The 24,634-nt window shown below is 42.3% G+C and overlaps 2 protein-coding genes and 1 pseudogene across 2 annotated transcripts in view; 2 read left to right on the top strand and 1 right to left on the bottom strand.

The window, feature by feature from the left end:
* Positions 1–4,376: 4,376 nt before the first annotated feature.
* LOC139472823 (uncharacterized) lies at positions 4,377–5,612 on the top strand (annotated as a pseudogene).
* Positions 5,613–7,556: 1,944 nt separating this feature from the next.
* Positions 7,557–15,047, top strand: LOC139472630 (protein AAR2 homolog). The gene is made up of 4 exons (XM_071255097.1): positions 7,557–7,732; positions 10,275–10,375; positions 11,424–11,520; positions 14,263–15,047. Exons 1-4 carry the CDS (start codon positions 7,557–7,559, stop codon positions 15,035–15,037), a joined length of 1,149 nt encoding a protein of 382 aa, XP_071111198.1. The 3' UTR covers positions 15,038–15,047.
* A 506-nt stretch (positions 15,048–15,553) lies between these two features.
* LOC139472806 (uncharacterized) overlaps positions 15,554–24,634 on the bottom strand; it is a 112,682-nt gene continuing 103,601 nt past the window's right edge. The window contains exon 22 of the transcript XR_011653898.1: positions 15,554–15,592. The gene's annotated coding sequence lies outside the window, so the exon portion shown is untranslated. The remainder of the gene's footprint in view (positions 15,593–24,634) is intronic.

Here is a 24,634-nt window from a genome sequence, read left to right as displayed (position 1 = left end):
CCCTGTCTAGCGCTCGGCATTAAGGGGCTAAAACAAGGACTAGTCGGCTCGGAGTCAATATACTGGGAGTCAGTGAGTGGGATATTCATGTTAAACTGCGGCATGGTATCTCAGTGTGCTAGCACAAAAAATCGGCATCAGTCCGGATTAGTACAAGCAGCCACACAAACACACACCCGTACATGCACGTCGCTATATAAGTGCAATGATCTTGGACGCGACGTTATACCCTATTTCACCTCACCTCACCTAGAAGAAGTGTCTGGATAGGTTACTATTTGATGGTGAACACATGATATGGTCGGAATCGTACAATCGACTATGCTTTTTGCAGAGATTTGTATTGGATACAGAAAGGGCTTTAACACCTTGTTTATCAAGTAATTACCAATGCTTAATACGTGTGATTAAACAGGAGCAAGCAGGATTTAGATCTGGATTTTAAAGTACAGATTTGTGTGTACCAATCATTTGACGTCTTTTTTTGTTGTTTTGAGCTTATTGGTATTTACCTGAAATGAACTGAAATGAACTCTGCAGATCTTTTGTACTGCATACTCTATGCTCAATGACTAAATTCCCCACCTATGTTTCTTTTTCAATCTTTATAACAACTTGTGCCCATACAGACACAGGTAATATATATTTCATAACAGCCTGTTCCCCCACAGACACATGTACTGTAGGGTTTATATTAACAAGGGCCCCTAGAGGCACAGGTGGTATATCCTTCATAACAACCTGTACACCTACAGACACAGGTTTTATATACTTCATAACAACATGTGCCCCTACAGACACAGGTATTATATACTTCATGACAACATGTGCCCCTACAGACATAGGTATTATATACTTCATAACAACCTGAACCCCTACAGACAAAGGTATTATATACTTCATAACAACCTGTGCCCCTACAGACACAGGTATTATATACTTCATAACAACCTGTGTCCTACAGACACAGGTATTATATACTTCATAACAACATGTGCCCCTACAGACACAGGCATTATACACTTCATAACAACATGTGCCCCTACATACACAGGTATTATATACTTCATAACAACATGTGCCCCTACAGACACAGGCATTATACACTTCATAACAACATGTGCCCCATACAGACACAGGCATTATACACTTCATAACAACATGTGCCCCTATAGACACAGGTATTATATACTTCATAACAACCTGTGTCCATACAGACACAGGTATTATATACTTCATAACAACATGTGCCGTTACAGACACAGGTATTATATACTTCATAACAACATGTGCCGTTACAGACACAGGTATTATATACTTCATAACAACCTGTACCCCTACAGACACAGGTATTATATACTTCATAACAACCTGTGTCCTACAGACACAGGTATTATATACTTCATAACAACATGTGCCCCTACAGACACAGGCATTATACACTTCATAACAACATGTGCCCCTACAGACACAGGAATTATACACTTCATAACAACATGTGCCCCTACAGACATGGGTATTATATACTTCATAACAACCTGTGCCCCTACAGACACAGGTATTATATACTTCATAACAACCTGTGCCCCTACAGACACAGGTATTATATACTTCATAACAACATGTGCCCCTACAGACACAGGCATTATATACTTCATAACAACCTGTACCCCTACAGACAAAGGCATTATATACTTCATAACAACCTGTACCCCTACAGACACAGGTATTATATACTTCATAACAACCTGTGTCCCTACATACACAGGTATTATATACTTCATAACAAAATGTGCCCCTACAGACACAGGCATTATACACTTCATAACAACATGTGCCCCTATAGACACAGGTATTATATACTTCATAACAAAATGTGCCCCTACAGACACAGGTATTATATACTTCATAACAACATGTGCCCCTACATACATGGGTATTATATACTTCATAACAAAATGTGCCCCTATAGACACAGGTATTATATACTTCATAACAAAATGTGCCCCTATAGACACAGGTATTATATACTTCATAACAAAATGTGCCCCTACAGACATGGGTATTATATACTTCATAACAAAATGTGCCTCTATAGACACAGGTATTATATACTTAATAACAACCTGTTCCCCTACAGACACAGTTATTATGTACTTCATAACAATATGTGCCCCTACAGACATGGGTATTATATACTTCGCAACAAAATGTGCCCCTATAAACATAGGTATTATATACTTCATAACAAAATGTGCCCCTACAGACATGGGTATTATGGGCGTTATAATGGGTATGATATGCTTCATAACAACCTGTACCCCTACAGACACACAGGCTCTGTAGTAACATGTTCCTCCACTGTAGTATTTCTTTACAAACATTGTAATAATTGTGAGCTATTCGTTCTCTTATTAGATTTTAGAAGCATCTGCATTATACCACCATGTCATAACATGTCATTCTTGAATAAACTTTTCCTAAAATAGTTCCAAATCGTCGGCTTCGAACCTACATACCGCGTGTCATTTCGTTAGTGTGTAGGAAATTGCACAAGGTTCTGGATAACAACTAGTGTTGCACTGCATTAGCGACGTTTTGATGTATATTCATGCACCCTTCTCAATCTTCAGTACAACCAAGTGATAAGAGGTATGTATACATGTCTGAAATGATGTGATAAGCAGCAGATGAATAATAATAATAACAACAACAACAACAACAACAACAACAGGTAATTGATAACAAAAAACACAGAGGTATTTTAATGAAGCCAGATTTACATTAAGAATTAAGGGTTACTATGTTGTTATAAGCCTGATTCGGTACAAATTAAAAGTAGTTCTTATCTTTACAGTTGTTGTTTTACTGATTTACTCACCAAAGTCTTGAATGCCACTCAAACATTTCGTGAGTGATTCCGAACCCGGACACCAATCCTGCCTCAAGCATGGAAGGAAAACATTTTAATGTCCTCCTTTGGAAATTTTAGACATCATTCCTTAGAATAAGTAATGCTGTTGTTGTGTCAATCAATTAATCAGTTTATTCATATATAACTGTAAGGCCACAGCCCCATAGTACAGAATAGATGACAATGTGGAAGCGGTTAGAAATGTTACAAGGATTCATTTCTTAATAACATGGCATGATATATAAAGAGAGAGGGATTTTGTATAGCCGTTTTGCTCACATGTGAAATTAAAGAGATAAACTTGTATTTATTTGGATGTACATAGTATTTCTGTTCAATATATTTTTTCCTTAAATTATCATATTTACAACATACAAGTAGAAAATGAAATTCATCTTCGACAACATTTAAAGAACACTGTTTACATAATCTTAAACATTTGGGTATTTTGTTTTGCCTGCCAACTTCAACCATTAACCTGTGTGAGCTGCATCTAAATTGTGTTAATGATATTCTGCATTTTCTTATATTTACATAAGTTAAATATTTTTCTGCGCATATTTGCATTTTAAAATATCTATAATATTCGCATTTGCTAGAAACATCTACAGTGTCCACGTCTTGATAAAGGAACAATAGAGCCAATATTTGCTTGTTTTCGATATTTGAGATATTTTCCTGATTTGTTATGACATTTGTTATCCTCATTTGTCGATATCTATGTCAGATTAAACGCTCCTCCTCGGGGATGCTTGGGACTGTAAGACCAGAGGAAAGGGTCGAACTCAGTCATACTTTCCCTCACCTTTTTTCCTCAGGTCCTACAATCCCTAACATAACCGAGGGGACGTTTCATAACAACAATAAATAAATACGTAGCACTGTTTAAGTCAAACTGTAGTGTGGGTATACTGGTCTGAAGGCTGTCGTTGATTAATGATATCATTTATCAAATGTAAGTAAAAGCGACAAAACCATTTTTCATATTAGTAACAAAATATCAACAATTTACATTTGCATGGCGCAAGTCTGTCTCTCTCTCTCTCTCTCTCTCTTTCTCTCTCTCTCTCTCTCTTTCTCTCTCTCTCTCTCTCTCTCTCTCTCTCTCTCTCTCTCTCTCTCTCTGTGCAGCTAAGTTGTCACCAGATACGTCCCTGTTTTATTCTTGTTTCCTGGGCTCATGAGTATTCTGCTACATCACTAATGCTTCCGGTTCCCATGAGATTGCGCAGTGCGATCGAGCGGCAGTGCCCCATGTGCTTTGAGTGATGGTAGGACTGACGTGGTCGGTCACAGCACAAATTGGTGATTTTCGTTAGTCACGAGGTGGCTAAGTGGCTAAGTGTTTGTGTGACACCTTTTATTAACTTTTCACTATCGACGATGTCGATTTTAGTGGTTTAGTGAGGGTAACGTACACGTGAGTGTACACCTGTTGAACACAGTAACCTGTATTTGAATCATGGCCTCTAACGCATCACAGCAAAAGAGACGCTGCGAGGCTATACCTGGCGGTAAACATGCAGACAAAACTAAATCAGGGCCCAAATCACACCCCAAAGAGACACTGCGAGGCAGTGACTCGCTTGAAACCAGCTCTAAAAATCTTTTATCGGGCGAGGTGACTGCAGAACAACCACGAGGTGGCGCTGATACCAAAATGGCAGCGCCCGATCAACAAAACTTGCGTAGCGAGTTTCTTGACTTTGGTAAACTGATTGCTGATTCGATCTCAGACATTAAATCATCAATCACTGCAGGGTTTGACGAACTAATGCAGTCAGTTACTGACAAGCCATACTATGAGTATGAAGATGGCACTGAGAGTGACGCCTCTTACATGTGTAACGAAGATGAGTACGTCGATGGGGAAGACGAACCCCTAAAGACGAATGCGTGTGGTGAAAACAAGACTGACGACAAGATTGAGAGATTGTTAAATACCTGTGAAGTGGACCGTCAGAGTACACCCTCCTCAAGTCATGGTGATAAATTTCTTGTCACAATTCATGACCAGATCAAAACTAAAGAAAAAACTGGTGATAGAATTAATCAAGAACTGGCTGACATCATTAATGAACTTATGTTTAAATCAACAAGACCTGATGATGATGATGTTAAATCCAAGCTGGACAGCATTGTAAGACCTGATAACTGTCCTTTACTCGTTGCCACGCGAGTTGACGAACTTATTTTGAGTCTAATGAGACCTAACTCACAGAGCATGGACAAAAAATTCTAAAAATGCCAGTTAATGATTGTCAAGACTGTGTCTTTATTGGCAGTTATCACTGACAAGATATACAACATGAAGAAAAATCTTGGTAAGGGGTCTGGGCCCAACATTGTGAATGATTCTTTGGGAGAAGTGGTCAAGGATCTCATAGACACCATCCAGATGGCCAGTCTGGCGAACTTCGAGTTCAATATGAGACGGCGTGAACACATAAGGCCAGATGTGCATACAAACTATATGCCCCTTTTCGTGTTACTGTACCAGTCAACAGTTTCCTTTTTGGTGGTGAAGCCATAAAAAAGTTGGAGGACATTGAAAAGTCTTGCAAAGGTGCTAACAAGGCTAGACCCAGGGACTACAACACATTCACAAGGGGTCCGAGTAGATTTCCATATAAAGGTCGCTATCCCTGACGAGCACGACACAGGCCATACAGGAGTGGACCATATCAGCCTTTTTTAGCCAAAAGAGGTGGATACGCAGCCTTCAGGTGCAACAAGAGACTGATGAAGCACGGCCAGAGCCAGTAGCACAGTCTAGTGAAACCCCGACAGCTGCAAACACACGGGTAATCATGAAACATAATTCAGAAAATATTGATGTTGCACTTCTTCCTCACTCTGATTTCTATGCGGGTAGAATACAACACTTTATTCATAAATGGTCAGAAATTACATCAGACAGCGCTGTGTTAGATACAGTTACTGGTTGCCATATTGATTTTATCGATGACCAATGTACCCCAGAAATTCCTGATTCAAGGAAAACTAGATTATCTAGAGGTGAAGAAGTTCATGTCGACAAGGAAAAATTACAAAATTGATAGAAAGCGGAGTTTTAATGGAAACTGAGCATTGTGAGGGGGAATGTGTTTCATCAATATTCACTAGAATTAAGAAAGATGGCACTTATAGGATGATTTTGAATTTAAAAGAATTCAACAAAAACATCCCATAAGAGCACTTCAAAATGGACACTTTATCGGTCTGCAGTCCGATTAATGACCCCAGGCTGTTACATGGCTAGTATTGACCTTAAAGACGCCTACTATTCTGTGCCCATTGTCCAAAAACACAGAAAATATCTTCGCTTTCAATGGAAACATAGACTGTATGAGTACACATGTTTACCAAATGGGCTTGCTTGTGCCTCTAAAAAGTTTACTAAATTACTCAAACCAGTCTTTGCTACTCTAAGACAATAAGGTTGTTCAGTTGTGCCATATCTTGATGACTCTTACCTCCAGGGTGACTCGCCTGTCGAATGTTCACAGAATGTAAAGACAACTGCTCTCATGTTGCAAGATCTAGGCTTTATCATTCACGCCGATAAATCCCAATTTAGCCCCTCTCAAGAAATTGAATTTCTAGGATTCCTTCTAAATTCTGTTAACATGACAATAACCTTACCAGCAGAAAAAGCAATTAAAGTTGCTAATGCATGTCAATCTTTATCATGCAAAACTAAAGAAACAATCCTTGAAGTGGCTCATATTCTTGGACTGTTAGTGAGCAGTTTCCCTGGGGTACAATTTGGTCCGCTGCATTATCGGAAGTTAGAAAATGCAAAGATAGATGCACTGAGAAAGTCAAAAGGGAATTATTCCAACATTATGCTCATTACCACAATGATGATATCGGATTTGGAATGGTGGGTACATAATGTCAAAACAGCAAACAAACCAATCATCATACCTGACCCAGTTTGTGATTTGTACTCGGATGCATCAATGGAAGGATGGGGTAGTCACCTTGGTTGTAAGAGAGGTAACGGTAGATGGTCTGTGGATGAACAGAGGTGTCATATAAATGAATTGGAAATTTTGGCCTCTTTCTATGCTTTGCAGGCCCTATGTAGTGACAAACTCAATTGTCACATCCACCTCTTTATAGACAATTCTACGGCAATCGCCTACATCAATGCAATGGGCGGAAGTAAATCTAGATCATGTGACAGGACTGTCAGAAAACTTTGGCAATGGTGTGTTGATAGGCACATATGGGTCACTGCAAGCCATATACCTGGGTCAAAACACATCATAGCAGATTCAGAATCGAGGATTTTCGATGACAAAACGGAATGGATGCTCAACAAACAGGTCTTTGAAACGTTAACTCATCTCTGGAATAAACCTGAAATAGACTTGTTTGCGTCAAGGCTGAATAAACAGTTAGATGTATATGCATCTTGGAAGCCTGATCCATCAGCTAGGTATGTCGATGCGTTCAGTGTTTCATGGCATAACTTATACTCATACATGTTTCCACCTTTCAGTGTGATCAGCCAGTGTTTGCAGAAACTTCAGAAGGAGGGGGGGGAGGCGATAATGGTTATCCCGAACTGGCCCACTCAGACATGGTACAGCGTAGCGATGAGCATGGTTGTGGATTATCCCCAAGTGCTACCATGGCGGATGAATCTCCTCAGCCTTCCTCACAATGGAGCTCTACATCCACTGAGGAAAAAGCTCCAACTTCTAACTTGTCGCTTGTCAGGATCAGGAAAGCGCTGGAGAAGCGTGGCGTTCCGAGAGAGATTGGCGACGTCATCCTCAAATCATGGAGGGAATCTACACAAAGACAGTACACAGTCCATGTGCACAGATGGGAAATTTTCTGTAATAAAAGGGGTGCTGATCCCCTTCAGGTGTCTGTAGAGAGACTGTTAGGTTTTCTTAGCGAGCTGTATAAACAAGGGCTAAGCTATAGCTCATTGAATACAGCGAGATCTATTAGTTGTGATGTTAATGTTGGTTCTGATGCTTTGATCTGCAGATTTTTGCGCGGAGTTTTTAACGAGAGACCAACTAGGTCTAGATACAGCTCAGTTTGGGATGTGCCTCTTGTTTTTAAGTATTTACAGTCCAGGGGAGACAACTCAACTCTAACATTGAAAGAACTTACTCTAAAACTTACTGGCTCTGGCTACAGCCAACCGACTCCCGTCACTTCAGACATTGCAGATTAGCAATATGAAAGTTTCAGATTCCAAGATTGTTTTTGTGCTTGATCTGCTTAAACAGAGAAATCCATTACGAAAATCTCACTTTGTTGTGCTCGAAAAATTTGAAACTGATCATGTGTTATGTGTTTATCAAGCTCTGTCCTTGTACTTGGACAAAACTGCAGAGTTTAGAGGAAGTGAAACCCAGCTGCTCATTAGTTTCTAGAGACCCCATAAGTAAGTAACAAGATCCACAATAGCAAGATGGATTAGGACTGTTCTTGAAGAAGCGGGTATTGACATTTCTGTGTTTGCAGCTCATAGTACGAGAGCTGCAGCCACATCGGCAGCTAAGAAAGCAAATGTACCAATGAATGACATCTTAAAAACTGCAGGCTTGGCTTCAGCTGAAACTTTTGTTAGACACTACAATGTACCAATAGAAACACTGCCGAACGACACAAGTCGTATGTACAAGACAATTGTGTCAACATCTGCGGGTGAATAGAAGTACTACTGTTGGGAGTTATGTGCAAACAACCTGCTGGTTGTGATTAGCAGTTTTTAGTTTGTGCCATGTTGGCTTGAATACCAGTTTCAACTTTCGTTGGGTTGTCATGCTTATGCATACATGTTTCCCAATTTTGTGCAACCTTGTTGAATTTGCTGAAACTCAAAAAATAAATATACTGAACTTTGACCTTGTATTTTATTTCTTGAGATAGGACTTGTGCCACCAGTGGCTTTAAAATCTCATGGGAACCGGAAGCATTAGTGACGTAGCAGAATTAAACAATTAAACGAGACTTACCTGTAAGCTGAAGTTTGATTGGGGTTCTGCTACGTCACTGGAATGCTGGAGGCTTACATGCCCTCCGCATCCCTCCCTCGTACCTGTAGTGGCACTTGGTGTCACAAGCATACTTTGAATCCTGCCGCTCGATCGCACTGCGCAATCTCATGTAAACCTTCAGCATTCCAGTGACGTAGCAGAACCCCAATCAAACTTCAACTTACAGGTAAGTCTCGTTTAATTGTTTAATTTTATTTAACATCGGATAAAAGTATATAGAAATGTATTCTGAGCATCTTAAATTAAAATTTATGAGTTGAACATCACTGATGCCTGTTGTATCCTTAAAGCTCACAAAAAAATAATTCAGAAAGAACTTTGTAACTATCTTGTATGCATGTTTGTTGTTTTAGGTTCAGGATTTCCTTGGGATATCCCGAGAGCCTAATCTATCTCCTGTTATCTGTCACAATGTAGGATCTTACATCTCGCTAAAGGGAAACTTTCTACCAGGGCAGAAATATGTGCATTATATTGGTATGGACAAATGCCCAAAACAGATAGATTACATCACACACACTGAACAAACATCCTTTTACTAGGTGTGAGAAGGAAATCATGAACATATAACAATGGAATCTGCCTCCATCCATCCATCCATCCATGCTTCCATCCATCCATCCATCCATCCTTTCTTCCATCCATCATCCATTCATCCATCCATCCACCCACCCACCCACCTTCCCTTCCACCCACCCACCCTTCCATCCATCCATCCATCCATCCATCCATCCATCCACTCACCAACCCACTCACCAACCCTTCCTTCCTTCCTTCCATCCATCCACCCACCCATCCACTGACTACTGGAAAGTTGAAGTTATCACCCTTGTCACACTTCTTAACTCAATGCATTGTGTGCTATACATTGTTCTCAGGTAGACGTGGACATAAAAATATTGATAAATATTGTTGTTTTAAGTTTCTTTTTTAGGTTTATATGTTAGATAAAACACTTCCCCTCGGGTTTTTATGGTATTTAAAACCCTTATCCTTGTACGCCCCTTGTATTTTTTTCCATGGATGCTTGTTGTAAATATCATAGAAATGATTGGACGTGCTTTTTCCTACACAAGTAGGCATTGTATTAATTATACGTTCTGTCAAGGTGACCTCATTTGCATATTAATCTGATGGTGATACCAAGTTTATCGGGTTGGTTTATCACGTTGATGATACTCTCCGTTCTATGATAACAAACCATGCTGTTACCTCCCCCTTTATTTGGCCACACCCGTCCCAAGTAAAACCATTCTCACTCACTTACCAGGTGCTTTATATTTCTATCCCATCTCCCCCTAGAATCAATGGAACATTCCATGTTTCAGTGCATGCAACAAGGAGGGGCAGACCGCAGCTAGAAGTGGATTCTTCCACAACTTTCAGCCAAGGGAGATCGTAGTCCGGAAATGGGACAAGGTGACAGAAGGTAGGTGTAATTCATTATTTTGGCTTTATGGCTTAACCCTCTGGAGGCCAAGTTAAGTATTCAGACACACATTTTTGTAGGTCCTGAGAAGTGAACATTAGGCAAAACTTGCGGCCATGCAGCATTGGGTCTATCTGTAACTACTACAGTAAACTACGTTTATAACGAACACGCTTACAATGAACTGAGAGATATAACTAACTATTTTTGGTCCACCTATGAACAATATTCCAGCTATCCCACGGCACTTTACGGCACTCGTTTCAACCTGGCGACTTCCATTTCTGTCGTCGCTTGAAAAATATATTGACACGGTTCTCGATTAGTATTTTGAAACCTGAACAAACGAACATTCCAGAATGTCTAATATATGGTTGAGAGTGTATGGCAGTGATCCATGTACTGTGCAACACGTCTTCTGTTCAAATGTTTATACCACGGAACCGAGAGATGGACTATAATTTTGACGGAATCAGTCGTACAAGCCATAATTGTCGTTCGGAATACCCTGTGTTAACGTTTTTGAGGTTGCATGATTAGAAAATACAATCCAACAGTCACTTTCATGATCTGGTAAGCGATGCTTTGATTGGTCGGATGAAAGGTTGTTCTGACATGACCCGTAATGGGATGTCCTCTTTGTTTAGCGATAGCGAGAACTAAGTTCTGATTTTAATGAGATCGAACGACTAGTTGCCTGAGGCGCAACAATTCACTGGACCTGTGAAGATCCGGGGTAGACTTGGTCTTCAGCCACCCATGCTTGCCATAAAAGGCGACTATGCTTGTTGTAGGAGGCGACTAATGGGATCAGGTTGTCAAGCTTGCTGACTTGGTTGATTTATGTCATCGTACCCCATTTGATTTTGGGTTTGAATCCCGATTCTGCCTGATTATGTTTCTAGGTTTGTTAGCACCATACCCGTGCTCGTGGGTTTCACCGAAGTGGTAAACGTCTGCGACCTGCATCACTTTGGGCTTTCTGCTGCTGCTGTTTACCTACGACTTGTTTCTCAATTAAATGCTACTTACCCACAACTTGTTTCAGACATGACCAGCGACGGAGTGACTGCAGCGGACATGGAGAGATTCTCGACCAACATGCAGGAACTTGACAGATTCCTTGGGCCCTACCCTTATGAAAAGTATGTGTCACAGACACGGTAGACTCTGCTGATCATTGTTCATAATAAAACTAGCCTAGTGGTTAAAGCGTTCGCTCGTCACGCCAAAGACCTGGGTTCGATTCCCGACATGGGTCCAATGTGTGAAGCCCATTTCTTGTGTCCCCCGCCGTGATATTGCTGGAATATTGCTAAAAGCGGCGTAAAACCATACTCACTCACTCTCATAATAAAACTGTGATCCAGAATTCCATGTAATAAAGACAGGTAGTGTTATGTTTCACACAAACAACACAAGTCTTCAGTTGTGCTCCAATCGCTGGATCATGTCAAACAGTATAAAATTTCTAATTATTCCCTGCACGAAGTGGAAGGGTGATTATAGGAATGGTGCTGTCCATCCGTCCATCTGTCCGTCCCATTTTGTTTCTGGAGCAGAACCATGGGAGATATCTTAACCAAATTGGCACATAGATTGGTGTACTGGTGAATCGGTGCCTTTTGATAGTTTGGGATTTTTGAAAAAAATAATTTTGGAGTTTCCATGGCCATGACTTTGACTTAGACTGAAAATGGCGGTAGTGCTCATTTCCGGCGCAGATCTTGAAAACCGGACAATATTTCTTGCCTTGCACCAACTGGACATGTCATGTTGGGGGATATGATGATTTAATGCTTGTCTGATCTGGTATCACTTTCCAGTAAATATGGAAATGAGGCCACCTAGCACGTTGCCAGTAAGATCCGGGTTAGAATAGGTCTTCAGCAACCCATGCTTGCCGTAAAAGGCGACTAACGGGATCGGGTGGTCAGGCTCGCTGACCTGGTCATTGATCCCAATTGCGTGGATCGATGTTCATGATGTAAATCATTGGATTGTCCGGTCCAGACTCTATTATTTACAGACCGCCGTCATATAGCTGGAATATTGCTGAGTGTGGCGTAATACAACGAACCAAACCAAACCAAAAAGTTGTCAGTTATTATGCAGATTATATTTATATTTGTGTTAAGTGGATGTCTACATGTCAGGTGAGCTAGAGTGGACTAGTTCTTCTGATAGTTTTTTTAAATGTGGGATCATTTTTAGGTTAAGCATGGAACAAAATATGTTGTGTAAGCCCTGCACTGGAGATTTGGTGTTCATAGACTCTGTATCTGTGTCAGCAAAGAAGTGACGCAATCTTCTGGACTAGTACAAGCAACCACACAAACCCACCATGGGCGGATACAGAGGAGGGGTTGCTGGGGTGCGCACACCCACCCACCCTTTTATTTCAATTTTTGTTTTTCTGTATAAATTATAAATTTTCTGTATAAACAATAAATAGATCTTAATTGTGCATCCACGTCGCTATATAGCCTGCAACCTCGGGGTATCGCGGTACTTGTCATGTACGCTAAACGGAACAAAATGCACTCACTAACCTTTATGATTATTCGTGTTCTCTGTATCAGATATCATTTATTTTATCATAAAATGCATATTTTACTGATAAAAGTTAATTATTTACTTTAGTAGCTCCGAGTAAAAGCCGGGCCTCGCGCTCTGTTTGACAAGGGAGAGAACTCCATCGTATCGCGGTACAGAGAAAAGTTGTGTATGGAGGTCCGAATTGGACAAAAAGAGGACATAATTCTACCAACCACTTGGTATGATCATGCTAGACATGAGTGATTTGTACGGACAAGTGCAAAGACAGCACAAGTAAAATTCTAAATGTGTTATCAGCAATAGGTATTCAATGCATTTTTACCGAAAAGTAAGAGAAAAATATTTGTATAAGTCAACAACAACATATCAGAAATGATATTTTAAGATGTCTAAAAAAAATTGGATGACAACAATTTGTCACAAAATGGAAAAATGTTAAAAGTCAACAATAAATATATAAAAAGCACTCCTAGTATGCCCAAAGTATGTATTTATCTATTGATTACTAGTGAAGAACGTATTTCTAAGTTTGGCATTATGGCCCTTATGATCTCCCAATAGATTCTGGGCACAGAGCGGGAAAAAATGTGCGGACTACGTAACTTCCTTTACCTCATTAGTCGCCATGAATATGCAGATGATCTAGTTCAGGTCGATAGAGAAAGTTTACTTGGGGAACTGCGGGTTATATCGTTGGCCATTGATAGATGGGGGTAAGGCAATATTACAACAGATGCCAGAAATATGTATCAACGGATTAATAACTCCTTATTTACAGCAGACGGAACATTCCGAGGAAATTGAAACTGTTTACGAATTGAGCACTTCCTGGTTACCGATTTGCATTAATAGACAGCCGCTAAGAGGCGTGTCCCGCGTGAACTATTGGAAATCACAAATGCCGCGATACGATGAATGCCGCGGGTACCATGGGGTCCGAGTATAAGTGCAAAAATCGTGAACGCAACGTTAAACCCCATTTCACCTCACCTCAACTTAAAGCCTGTTATAACATGTTCAATGTTTTGGATGTGCATTATCTTGCTGCGATGTGACACTATGTCCCTCCATTCGCACAAAGGGTAGAACATGATCAGGGCCCACTTGCACAGAGCGGTCTTAGCGCTAAGATGATCGTAGCTCCCATGCTTTAAAATAGGCTTACGGTAGTTGTAGCGCTAAGATCGATTTGTGCAAGTGGGACCTGGAACCAAATCCTCCTGGTAGCGTTGCAATTGCCATAAACAATGATGAGTTCTCCCATGAAGGTTGATGTTGATGATGATGGTGATGATGATGATGATGATGGTGATCTTGTCTTGTTGCAGCTACAAGAAGTGGGTATCGATGACAAGCCACATATCCAACACTGTGCTGGAGCACGTTCTGCCAGACAACGGCCTTGTACGTTCCGTCACCCAGTTCGAGTCCAAGGCAAGCACGTCTCAGTCCAGGAAGCGAGACCGAGAACAACAGTCGATGGAAACCGATTCCACCCCGAGTTCATCTAGCGATGCTGTATCGACGGAAGACAGCGAGACGAAGTTCCTCCCTCACATGACCGTCATCCCAGGAACCAGCATTCGGTACAGCAACATCACGAAACGCCGGTACCCGTCTGGCGCCACACCCGCCGAGGTCACGCGATACAGCATGGATTCTTCCTTCCTGCTGGAGACCATTCTCAGTGAGCGGTATTCTGACACATCCCTCGGAGTTCTCGGGGAAATCCAGTTTGCATTCATCTGTTTTCTGATTGGTCAGAACTATGATTCGTTCGAACAGTGGAAGAAACTGGTTCATGTTCTGTGTACGAGCGAAGAGGCTCTGTGTGTCCATACGGAACTCTTTCTTCAGCTGGTGACCGTTCTTCATTTTCAGATTCGGGACATACCGGAAGATTTCTTTGTTGATATTGTGTCACAGAATAACTTCCTGACCAGCACGCTGCAAGAGTTCTTCTCAAACTTGCAGTCAAATCCTGTTGATGGTAACCTTAAACGCAAGGGGCTGAAATTTTGTGATCATTTAACTGAAAAGTTTAAATGGGATTTTATGGCTGAACCTGAAGACTATGCACCTGTAGTTGTTGAAACTGAGTAATAAAAGAATGCAGGATTTAGTGTTAACGGTGTCTTTTCTCTGAATGGTTTCAGGCCTTATAGCCCAGTGGTCTAATGCCACTTTTCAGTCACCTGACTGGTTTTTTTTGTCATCCGTTGTGCATCATCCGTTGTACCATATCCGTTGTGCATCATCCGTTGTTAACATCCTCCCAATGAAGCTGGGACTTCACCTGCTTGTTCCCGCCGATGATGATTTGATATGTTCAGATCTGATTTTCAATATGGCCACCACAGCAGCCATATTGTATTGCAAAACGTAATTGCCATTACATGACCTTAGCTTTTGTTCCATTGTACTATGTGATTATATATGTTCATGGATACCTTGAATACCTGGAGGGGGGGGGGGGGGGGGGGGGGGGGTGTGTGTGATGACACCAGGTGTTCGCGAAAAGGGTAAGCATGTCCTGTCAAACAGGAACCATCGCCATTCACACCTATAGAACGTGTTGTCTGACGTTGTCTGATGTTGTCTTACGTTGTCTGACGTTGTCTGATGTTGTCTGACGTCTGATGTTTCACAGCAATAATCCTAGAAAAAAAGATAAAAAAAGAAATTTGGTATATGACTAGGACACTTAGCATGTACAATGTACGTATTTTGCAATATTTTGAATTGTTTTCCTTTTCTTTTTAACCACACTGAAAGCTGAATCTTCTGATGGACATTAACAATGCTTGTCCTAGGAATGGCCTGTAGACTCCGTGAACTCGGCATCAGAATCCAGTCTGCCATATATCTGCTTCTGATATCAAACTGCAAGATATAGCTCCCTCTAAACTGTTTTCATCACCTCCTTGGCAAATGGTAAAATGGCAAATTAAGGAAATCAGATACTAATCAACTATTTTATCAAGAAAAATACTATCAATTAAGAAACGCTTAAGACAAGGAGGGTGGCGCTGTTGCTACTGCCACTGTCATTGGATTCAGAACAATATCTTCACGATTTCTAGATATACCAGTCACCATTTTCAAGGCCATTTTAAAGGAACTAAAATATATCAACAACTAATCTGAATATAAACACTTCATTATTTTTTCAGATTCTCTTTTGTGCCTTTTGGCGATTACAAATATGTCATTTGAACATACACTTTTATTCCAAATTCTTGAATTATATAATGATCTTGCTACTGGCCAGTATGACATCGGCTTTTGTTGGGTACCCAGCCATGGTATAACTAACAAATCTGTGACACCACTTCTTATCCCACACAGTGATCATAATCCTTGTTTTAAACCTAGATCTGTGATAATCGAGATCTACTTGCTTTACTGCCATTAGTCGACGGGATTTTATACTGTTTACATATATATTATTAAAGTCAAATTGTGTCTGGTCACGATAGGGCTGAAATAGTGCTGATGTGGTGCTAAATATGAACTCACTAACTCGGTGACTTAGTTGATTTGGTGACACTGTACCCAGAAAATGTGGATTGTTGCTCATGATGTCAATCACTGGATTGACTCCAGACTCGATTATTTGCAGACCCCTGGAATATTGCTGAGTGCTGTGTGAAACAAAATATGCTGCCTTACAGTATTCCAGTTTTATGAGGGTGTCATCTTAATGTGGGGTGAAAATTGATAGTTACAAACGTCATATCAGGGATTATTCTCTTCTGGGATTTGAACCAACCAACAGCGGATCATTGACACTGCTGCGTCACACCTTTGTTAGTCCAGACATGCTAGAGAGCACCGAGAACGGACAATCGCTGTGAGGAGCTTGCATTGCTCGCTAAGGGACGCAACTCTTCACAGCGACTGGGGCCGGGGTGTCAGGAGGGAAACGACCTGGGCCCATTTGCACAAAGCGATATTAGCTTTAACATAGGCTTACGATAGTCTCAGCTCTGTTCAGGTGAGAAACTCGAGGCCATCCTGGTGTTTCAGTTCTATTCAGGTGAGAAGCTCCATGCCATTCTGTTGTCTCAGTTCTGTTCAGGTGAGAAGCTCCATGCCATCCTGGTGTCTCAGTTCTGTTCAGGTGAGAAGCTCCATGCCATCCTGCTGTCTCAGTTCTGTTCAGATGAGAGGCTCCATGCCATCCTGCTGTCTCAGTTCTCTTCAGGTGACAGGCTCCATGCCATCCTGTTGTCTCAGTTCTGTTCAGGTGAGAGGCTGCACGCCATCCTGGTGTCTCAGTTCTGTTCAGGTAAGATGCTCCATGCCATCCTGGTGTCTCAGTTCTGTTCAGGTGAGAGGCTCCATGCCATCCTGCTGTCTCAGTTCTCTTCAGGTGAGAAGTTCCATGCCATCCTGCTGTCTCAGTTCTGTTCAGATGAGAGGCTCCATGCCATCCTGGTGTCTCAGTTCTGTTCAGGTGAGAAGCTCCATGCCATCCTGGTGTCTCAGTTCTATTCAGGTGAGAGGCTCCATGCCATCCTGGTGTCTCAGTTCTGTTCAGGTGAGAGGCTCCATGCGATCCTTGTGTCTCAGTTTTGTTCAGGTGAGAAGCTCCATGCCATCCTGGTGTCTCAGTTCTGTTCAGGTGAGAAGCTCCATGCCATCCTGGTGTCTCAGTTCTGTTCAGGTGAGAGGCTCCATGCCATCCTGGTGTCTCAGTTCTGTTCAGGTGAGAGGCTCCATGCCATCCTGGTGTCTCAGTTCTGTTCAGGTGGGAAGCTCAATGCCATCCTGGTGTCTCAGTTCTATTCAGGTGGGAGGCTCCATGCCATCCTGGTGTCTCAGTTCTGTTCAGATGAGAGGCTCCATGCCATCCTGGTGTCTCAGTTCTGTTCAGGTGAGAGGCTCCATGCCATCCTGGTGTCTCAGTTCTATTCAGGTGAGAAGCTCCATGCCATCCTGGTGTCTCAGTTCTGTTCAGGTGAGAGGCTCCATGCCATCCTGGTGTCTCAGTTCTGTTCAGGTGAGAGGTTCCATGCCATCCTGGTGTCTCAGTTCTGTTCAGGTGAGAAGCTCCATGCCATCCTGGTGTCTCAGTTCTGTTCAGGTGAGAAGCTCCATGCCATCCTGGTGTCTCAGTTCTGTTCAGGTGAGAGGCTCCATGCCATCCTGGTGTCTCAGTTCTGTTCAGGTGAGAGGCTCCATGCCATCCTGGTGTCTCAGTTCTGTTCAGGTAAGAGGCTCCATGGCATCCTGGTGTCTCAGTTCTGTTCAGGTGAGAAGCTCCATGCCATCCTGCTGTCTCAGTTCTGTTCAGGTGAGAGGCTCCATGCCATCCTGGTGTCTCAGTTCTGTTCAGGTGAGAGGCTCCATGCCATCCTGGTGTCTCAGTTCTGTTCAGGTGAGAAGCTCCATGCCATCCTGGTGTCTCAGTTCTGTTCAGGTAAGAGGCTCCATACCATCCTGGTGTCTCAGTTCTGTTCAGGTGAAAAGCTCCATGCCATCCTGGTGTCTCAGTTCTGTTCTGGTGAGAAGCTCCATGCCATCCTGGTGTCTCAGTTCTGTTCAGGTGAGAAGCTCTATGCCATCCTTGTGTCTCAGTTCTGTTCAGATGAGAGGCTCCATGCCATCCTGGTGTCTCAGTTTTGTTCAGATGAGAGGCTCCATGCCATCCTGGTGTCTCAGTTTTGTTCTGGTGAGAAGCTCCAAGCTTCTTAGAGCTAAGATGATCGTAACTTACATACTATAACATAGGCTTACGATAATCGTAGATCTAAGATGGCTTTGTGCAGGTGGGCCCTGCATGGTCTCTCAATTTCTTAAAAATAACGGGGCGTTCGGGTAGCCAAGTGGTTAAAGCGTTCGCTCTTCACGCTGAAGACCCGGTTTCGATTCCCGACATGGGTACAATGTGTGAAGCCCATTTCAGGTGTCCCCTGCCGTGATATTGCTGGAATATTGCTAAAAGCGGTGTAAGACCATACTCACTCACTCACTCACTCATTTGCTCATTTCTCTCATGCTGTTGACCACAGTAAATATTGATTGCGGCACCATATTCAACTTTAATTAAAAGAATAGTGGGGGTTTAAATCCAAGACATGACCAGTTTGTAGGGGTGTTGCAGTACAGGCGTTACACGATGTGATACATATCTTGATACAGAAGCCACAATGTGATACGTATCTCGATACTGTATCTATGACATTAGACTGAGAATAGAGTCCATAGAAGTGTAACAGAAGTTTACACTAGCCACAACCGGAACGGGAAGGTACCTTGTTTCATACGGGTGTTTTTACATCCGGGTTTTTGAAAAGGGATACTTAAGGCCGTGCGTGCCGCACGAGTTTCAGTTAGCATCTGGCTCCGGGGACAGGCTTGCCGGAATCTCTGTACACACGTGCGTTCGGTATGGTAAGATAATTGTATTAGTAGTAGTTTTTTTGTATTTTGCCCAGTCACACCATTTTTCTGTCTAGGTTATCATGTTTGTTATAATGATATAGATTTAGCATGTATTTTAAGGACATTTGCTGGAATTTGTGTACCAGTGTTGGTTAGAGAGTTTCCAAGTCTTTGGACCCAGTGTGTCGATCGAGTGTGTCAGATAGGTTTGAGGACTGTGACTAGTGAGGCGTTTAACACCTACATGTCTATCGGTCGATATTAGTACCTCCATTGGTTTGTAACCAGTTGTGTCCAAACTTGAAACACATGTATATCGTTCGCAAATACCTAGAATTGCAAATACCGAGTCAGATAGGTTTGAGGACTGTGACTAGTGAGGCGTTTAACACCTACAGGTCTATCGGTCGATATTAGTACTTCCATTGGTTTGTAACCAGTTGTGTCCAAACTTGAAACACATGTATATCGTTCGCAAATACCTAGAATTGTAATAAATCAGTGTGTGGAACAATTTTGTAGTTTGCCCCTTATTTAAGACTTAAGCATTACTCCCGCACTCAGAGTGCCACCCAAACTTGGAGAACCTCTTGTTCAAATTCTGCAAGCGTAACAAGAGTTTATGCAAACTCTTTAGGCGGGAATGAGGCTATAAAAGTAAATCGCTTACAGAAGGACAACTGACTAATTCCCATCAACATGAAAATGAGTCAAGCCAACCATTCTGTTTGAGAAAATGAAACTAACAGTTTATGTATTGTATTATGACAGGCAGCAAGGAAAAGCTGGTCAGTCTTGTTATTGGGCCGGTTTCAGAATTTGAAGGACGGCCAAGAAAGTTATGAGGAATTTAAAAAATAGTTTGTGCTTGCTTATTCATATGGATGAGAGATCATCATGGACAATCGATATGGGGTTAAATGGGAATCGATGCCAAATTAAATGTATCGGGTATCGTATCATGCAAAGTTTGCTGACGATGCGCCTGTGTACCGATGAATTGCAACAACACTACCAGTTTTGACATGCTCTTTGTCGAGTAAAACATGACTGGCACATGTCGAAGGCAGGTAAAGGTTAGACTTGGCATTGTCTGCTTTTGAATTGAGTTACAGCCATGGTAATCTTGTTAATCCAATGTAGGTTTTCTCAAGATTTATTTGTGTTTTGCTGACCACACAATTTCAGTGTGGTCCTGTGCTTCCTATTGTAGTATTGTTCAGGTTAACATAGTTAAGATGGTCATGACCTGGGACCATCTACACTACAAATGTTTGGCAGCAGGCAGAGATTTCCAAGTTGGAATAGTCACTGTTTCAAACCTGTGTGACTTTCATGGTCCTCTATTCATGTGTGTCCAGAATAGTGGGCAAGTCTAGATTACTGCAATATGTGGAAATGAAGAGTCTCCTGGCTCCTTTTTATTATTAATTAATTAAGATGATTTACCAACAATTTTTCTGTAAGATAATTTCATTTCAGAGACTGGTCGAGGACCTCTAGTCATGTGATGGTTTTGTTATTTTCAGATGATATTCAGAAATGCCTCCAAGGAGCGGATGCTGTTGCCAGGCTATGCCAAATGAACGTTTCTTGTCCGACAAGGGGAGGCATCGCCAGGTTAACATGGCTTATGTCACAGTTGACCATTGGACAGTGATGAATATGGTCATCGATGAAGACAGATGTGATGCTTATTGTAGGCCTGGATGATTGTTTGAAAAAATTAGTGTGAACCTAAAGAAATAATCCAACAGCAAAGTTTTTGTAAAAACTTGTTTTCGCCACATACCTCTACAAGAAAATGTTTGTGAAGATAGCCGAAACGAGTTGTTTAGATGAGCTGTCGCTGTATTCAATTTCTGATATCTAGGACTCTGGCGAAAGGATTACGTACCATAAATTAACAAACAACTCAGATTGAATAAAATTATTATTCTGAAAGGCTCTGATGCAAGATATATAAGTGGTTTAAACCATTCAACCTGTCTCTATTCTTTAAGTAAAAAAATGTTATTCAAGATTATTCTTGATTCATACTTGAATATTGGAACAAACAAGCATGTTATTGAGTGGTAAAACTAATTGATTGTCAGCGAAGTGTATTGACAGATTTGATAACGTAGGCTAGCTGTCTGTCAACGTATTCATTGATTTCACAGGCCTGAATCTGAATGATCTTCTGTGGTGTGAATGATCCTATGTAGTGTGAATTATCCTCTGTAGTGTGAATGATCCTCTGTGGTGTCAATGATCCTCTGTGGTGTCAATGATCCTCTGTAGTGTGAATGATCCACTGTGGTGTGAATGATCCTCTGTAGTGTGAATGATCCTCTGTAGTGTGAATGATCCTCTGTATTGTGAATGATCCTCTGTAATGTAAAATGATCCTCTGTGGTGTCAATGATCCTCTGTAGTGTGAATGATCCTCTGTAGTGTGAATGATCCTCTGTGGTGTGAATGATCCTCTGTGGTGTGAATGATCCTCTGTAGTGTGAATGATCCTCTGTGGTGTCAATGATCCCCTGTGGTGTGAATGATCCTCTGTAGTGTGAATGATCCTCTGTGGTGTGAATGATTCTCTGTGGTGTCAATGATCCTCTGTGGTGTGAATGATCCTCTGTATTGTGAATGATCCTCTGTATTGTGAATGATCCTCTGTGGTGTCAATTATCCTCTGTGGTGTGAATGATCATCTGTAGTGTGAATGATCCTCTGTAATGTGAATGATCCTCTGTGGTGTCAATGGTCCTCTGTGGTATGAATGATCCTCTGTATTGTGAATGATCCTCTGTATTGTGAATGATCCTCTGTAATGTGAATAATCTTCTGTAGTGTGAATGATTCTCTGTGGTATGAATGATCCTCTGTAGTGTGAATGATCCTCTGTAGTGTGAATGATCCTCTGTGGTATGAATGATCCTCTGTGGTGTGAATGATCCTCTGTAATGTGAATGATCCTCTGTGGTGTGAATGATCCTCTGTGGTATGAATGATCCTCTGTAGTGTGAATGATCCTCTGTAATGTGAATGATCCTCTATGGTATTAATGATCCTCTGTGCTGTGAATGATCCTCTGCAGTGCGAATGATCCTCTGTAGGCTGAATGATCCTCTGTAGTGTGAAAGATCCTCTGTAGTGTGAATGATCCTCTGTAGTGTAAACGATCCTCTGTAGTGTGAATGATCCCCTTTGGTGTAAATGATCCTCTGTAGTGTGAATGATCCCATGTGGTGTGAATGATCCTCTGTGCTGTGAATGATCCTCTGTAGTGTGAATGATCCTCTGCAGTGTAAATGATCCTCTGTAGTCTGAATGATCCCATGTGGTGTGAAGGATCCTCTGTGGTGTGAATGATCCTCTGTGGCGTGAATGATCCATTGCGGTGTGAATGATCCTCTGTGGTGTGAATGATCCTCTTTGCTCTGAATGATCCTCTTTTCTTCTGAATGATCCTCTGTATTGTAAATGATCCTCTGTGTTTTGAATGATCCTCTGCAGTGCGAATGATCCTCAGTGGTGTGAATTATCCTCTGTAGTGTGAATGATCCCCTTTAGTCTAAATGATCCTCTGTAGTGTGAATGACCCACTGTGGTCTGAATGATCCTCTGTAGTCGTATGATCTTCTTTAGTGTGAATGATATTTGTGGTCTGAATAATCCTCTGTGGTATGAATGATCCTCTTTGCTCTGAATGATCCTCTGTAGTGCGAATGATCCTCTGTAGTGTGTATGATCCCCTTTGGTCTGAATGATCCTCTGTGGTCTGAATGATCCTCTGTGGTGTGTATGACACCACTCCCTATCACTGACCCACCACTCCAGATCACTGACCCATCACTCCCCATCACTGACCCATCACTCCCCATCACTGACCCACCACTCCCCATCACTGACCAACCACTGATCCACCACTCTCCATCACTGACCCACCACTCCCCATCATTGGTCCACCTCTTCCCATCACTGACCCACCACTCTCCATCACTGACCCACCACTCCCCATCACTGATCCACCACTCTCCATCACTGACCCACACTCCCCATTACTGACCCACCGTTACCCATCAATGACCCACCACTCTCCATCACTGACCATCAATCCCAATCACTGACCCGCCGCTCCCCATCAATGGCCCACCACTCCCTATCACTGACCCACCACTCCCTATCACTGATTCACCACTCTCCATCACTTACCCACCGCTCCCCATCACTGACCCGCCGCTCCCCATCAATGGCCCACCACTCCCTATCACTGACCCACCACTCCCCATCACTGATTCACCACTCTCCATCACTGACCCATCACTCCCCATCACTGATCCACCACTCCCCATCACTGACCAACCACTCCCTAACACTGACCCACCACTCCCGATCACTGACCCATCACTCCCCATCACTCACCCATCACTCCCCATCACTGACCCACCACTCCCCATCACTGACCCGCACTCCCTATTACTGACCCACCGTTACCCATAAATGACCCACCACTCTCCATCACTGACCCACCACTCCCAATCACTGACCCATCACTGACCCGACACTCCCCATCGCTGACCCACCACTCCCCATCATTGGTCCACCTCTTCCCATCACTGACCCACCGCTCCCCATCATTGACCCACCGCTCCCCATCACTGACCCACCACTTCCCATCACTGACCGACCTCTCCCCATCACTGACCGACCTCTCCCCATCACTGACCCACCACTTCCCATCACTGACCCACAACTCCCCATCACTGACCCACCACTTCCCATTACTGACCCACCACTGACATTTGGTTGGAAGTATTCTCAGGTGATAGGAATGCACAATTGTAGAAATGGACTGATTGCATGAATATCAAGGTGAGCGGCACAGGCCCCATGGACCTCTTGTTATCCCCCGCCCCATCGAAGTTGGCGGGGGATATAGAAATGGGTTCCGTCCGTGCGTGCGTGTGTGTGTACGTGCGTGTGTGCGTGTGTGCGTCCCGAAATCGTTTCCGGAGCTAGCTCAGAAACCTTTAAATATTTCTGTACGAAACTTTGCATGTCTATCAGACTCATGCTGAACTTGTGCCTTTTGCTATTTAGGAATTTATTCAAAAATTTTTTTTTATGTTTCCATGGCAACAAGTCGGACCTAGGTTCTATAAGGGTGCTGTTCAGTTCCGGAGCGTAACTCAAAAACCGTTAAATAATTTCTTACAAAACTTTGCATGTTTACCAGACACATACTGAACTGGTGCCTTTTGCTATTAAGGAGTTTTATAAATCTTTATTTTTTACGTTTCTATGGCAACAAGTTGGACTTAG

The sequence above is a fragment of the Haliotis cracherodii genome, unplaced genomic scaffold (assembly GCF_022045235.1).
Source record: "Haliotis cracherodii isolate W230 unplaced genomic scaffold, xgHalCrac1.p SCAF_25, whole genome shotgun sequence".
Classification (NCBI taxonomy): domain Eukaryota; kingdom Metazoa; phylum Mollusca; class Gastropoda; order Lepetellida; family Haliotidae; genus Haliotis; species Haliotis cracherodii.
The sequence above is the reverse complement of the archived record's forward strand: the minus strand, read 5'-3'. Positions and strand labels throughout refer to the sequence as shown.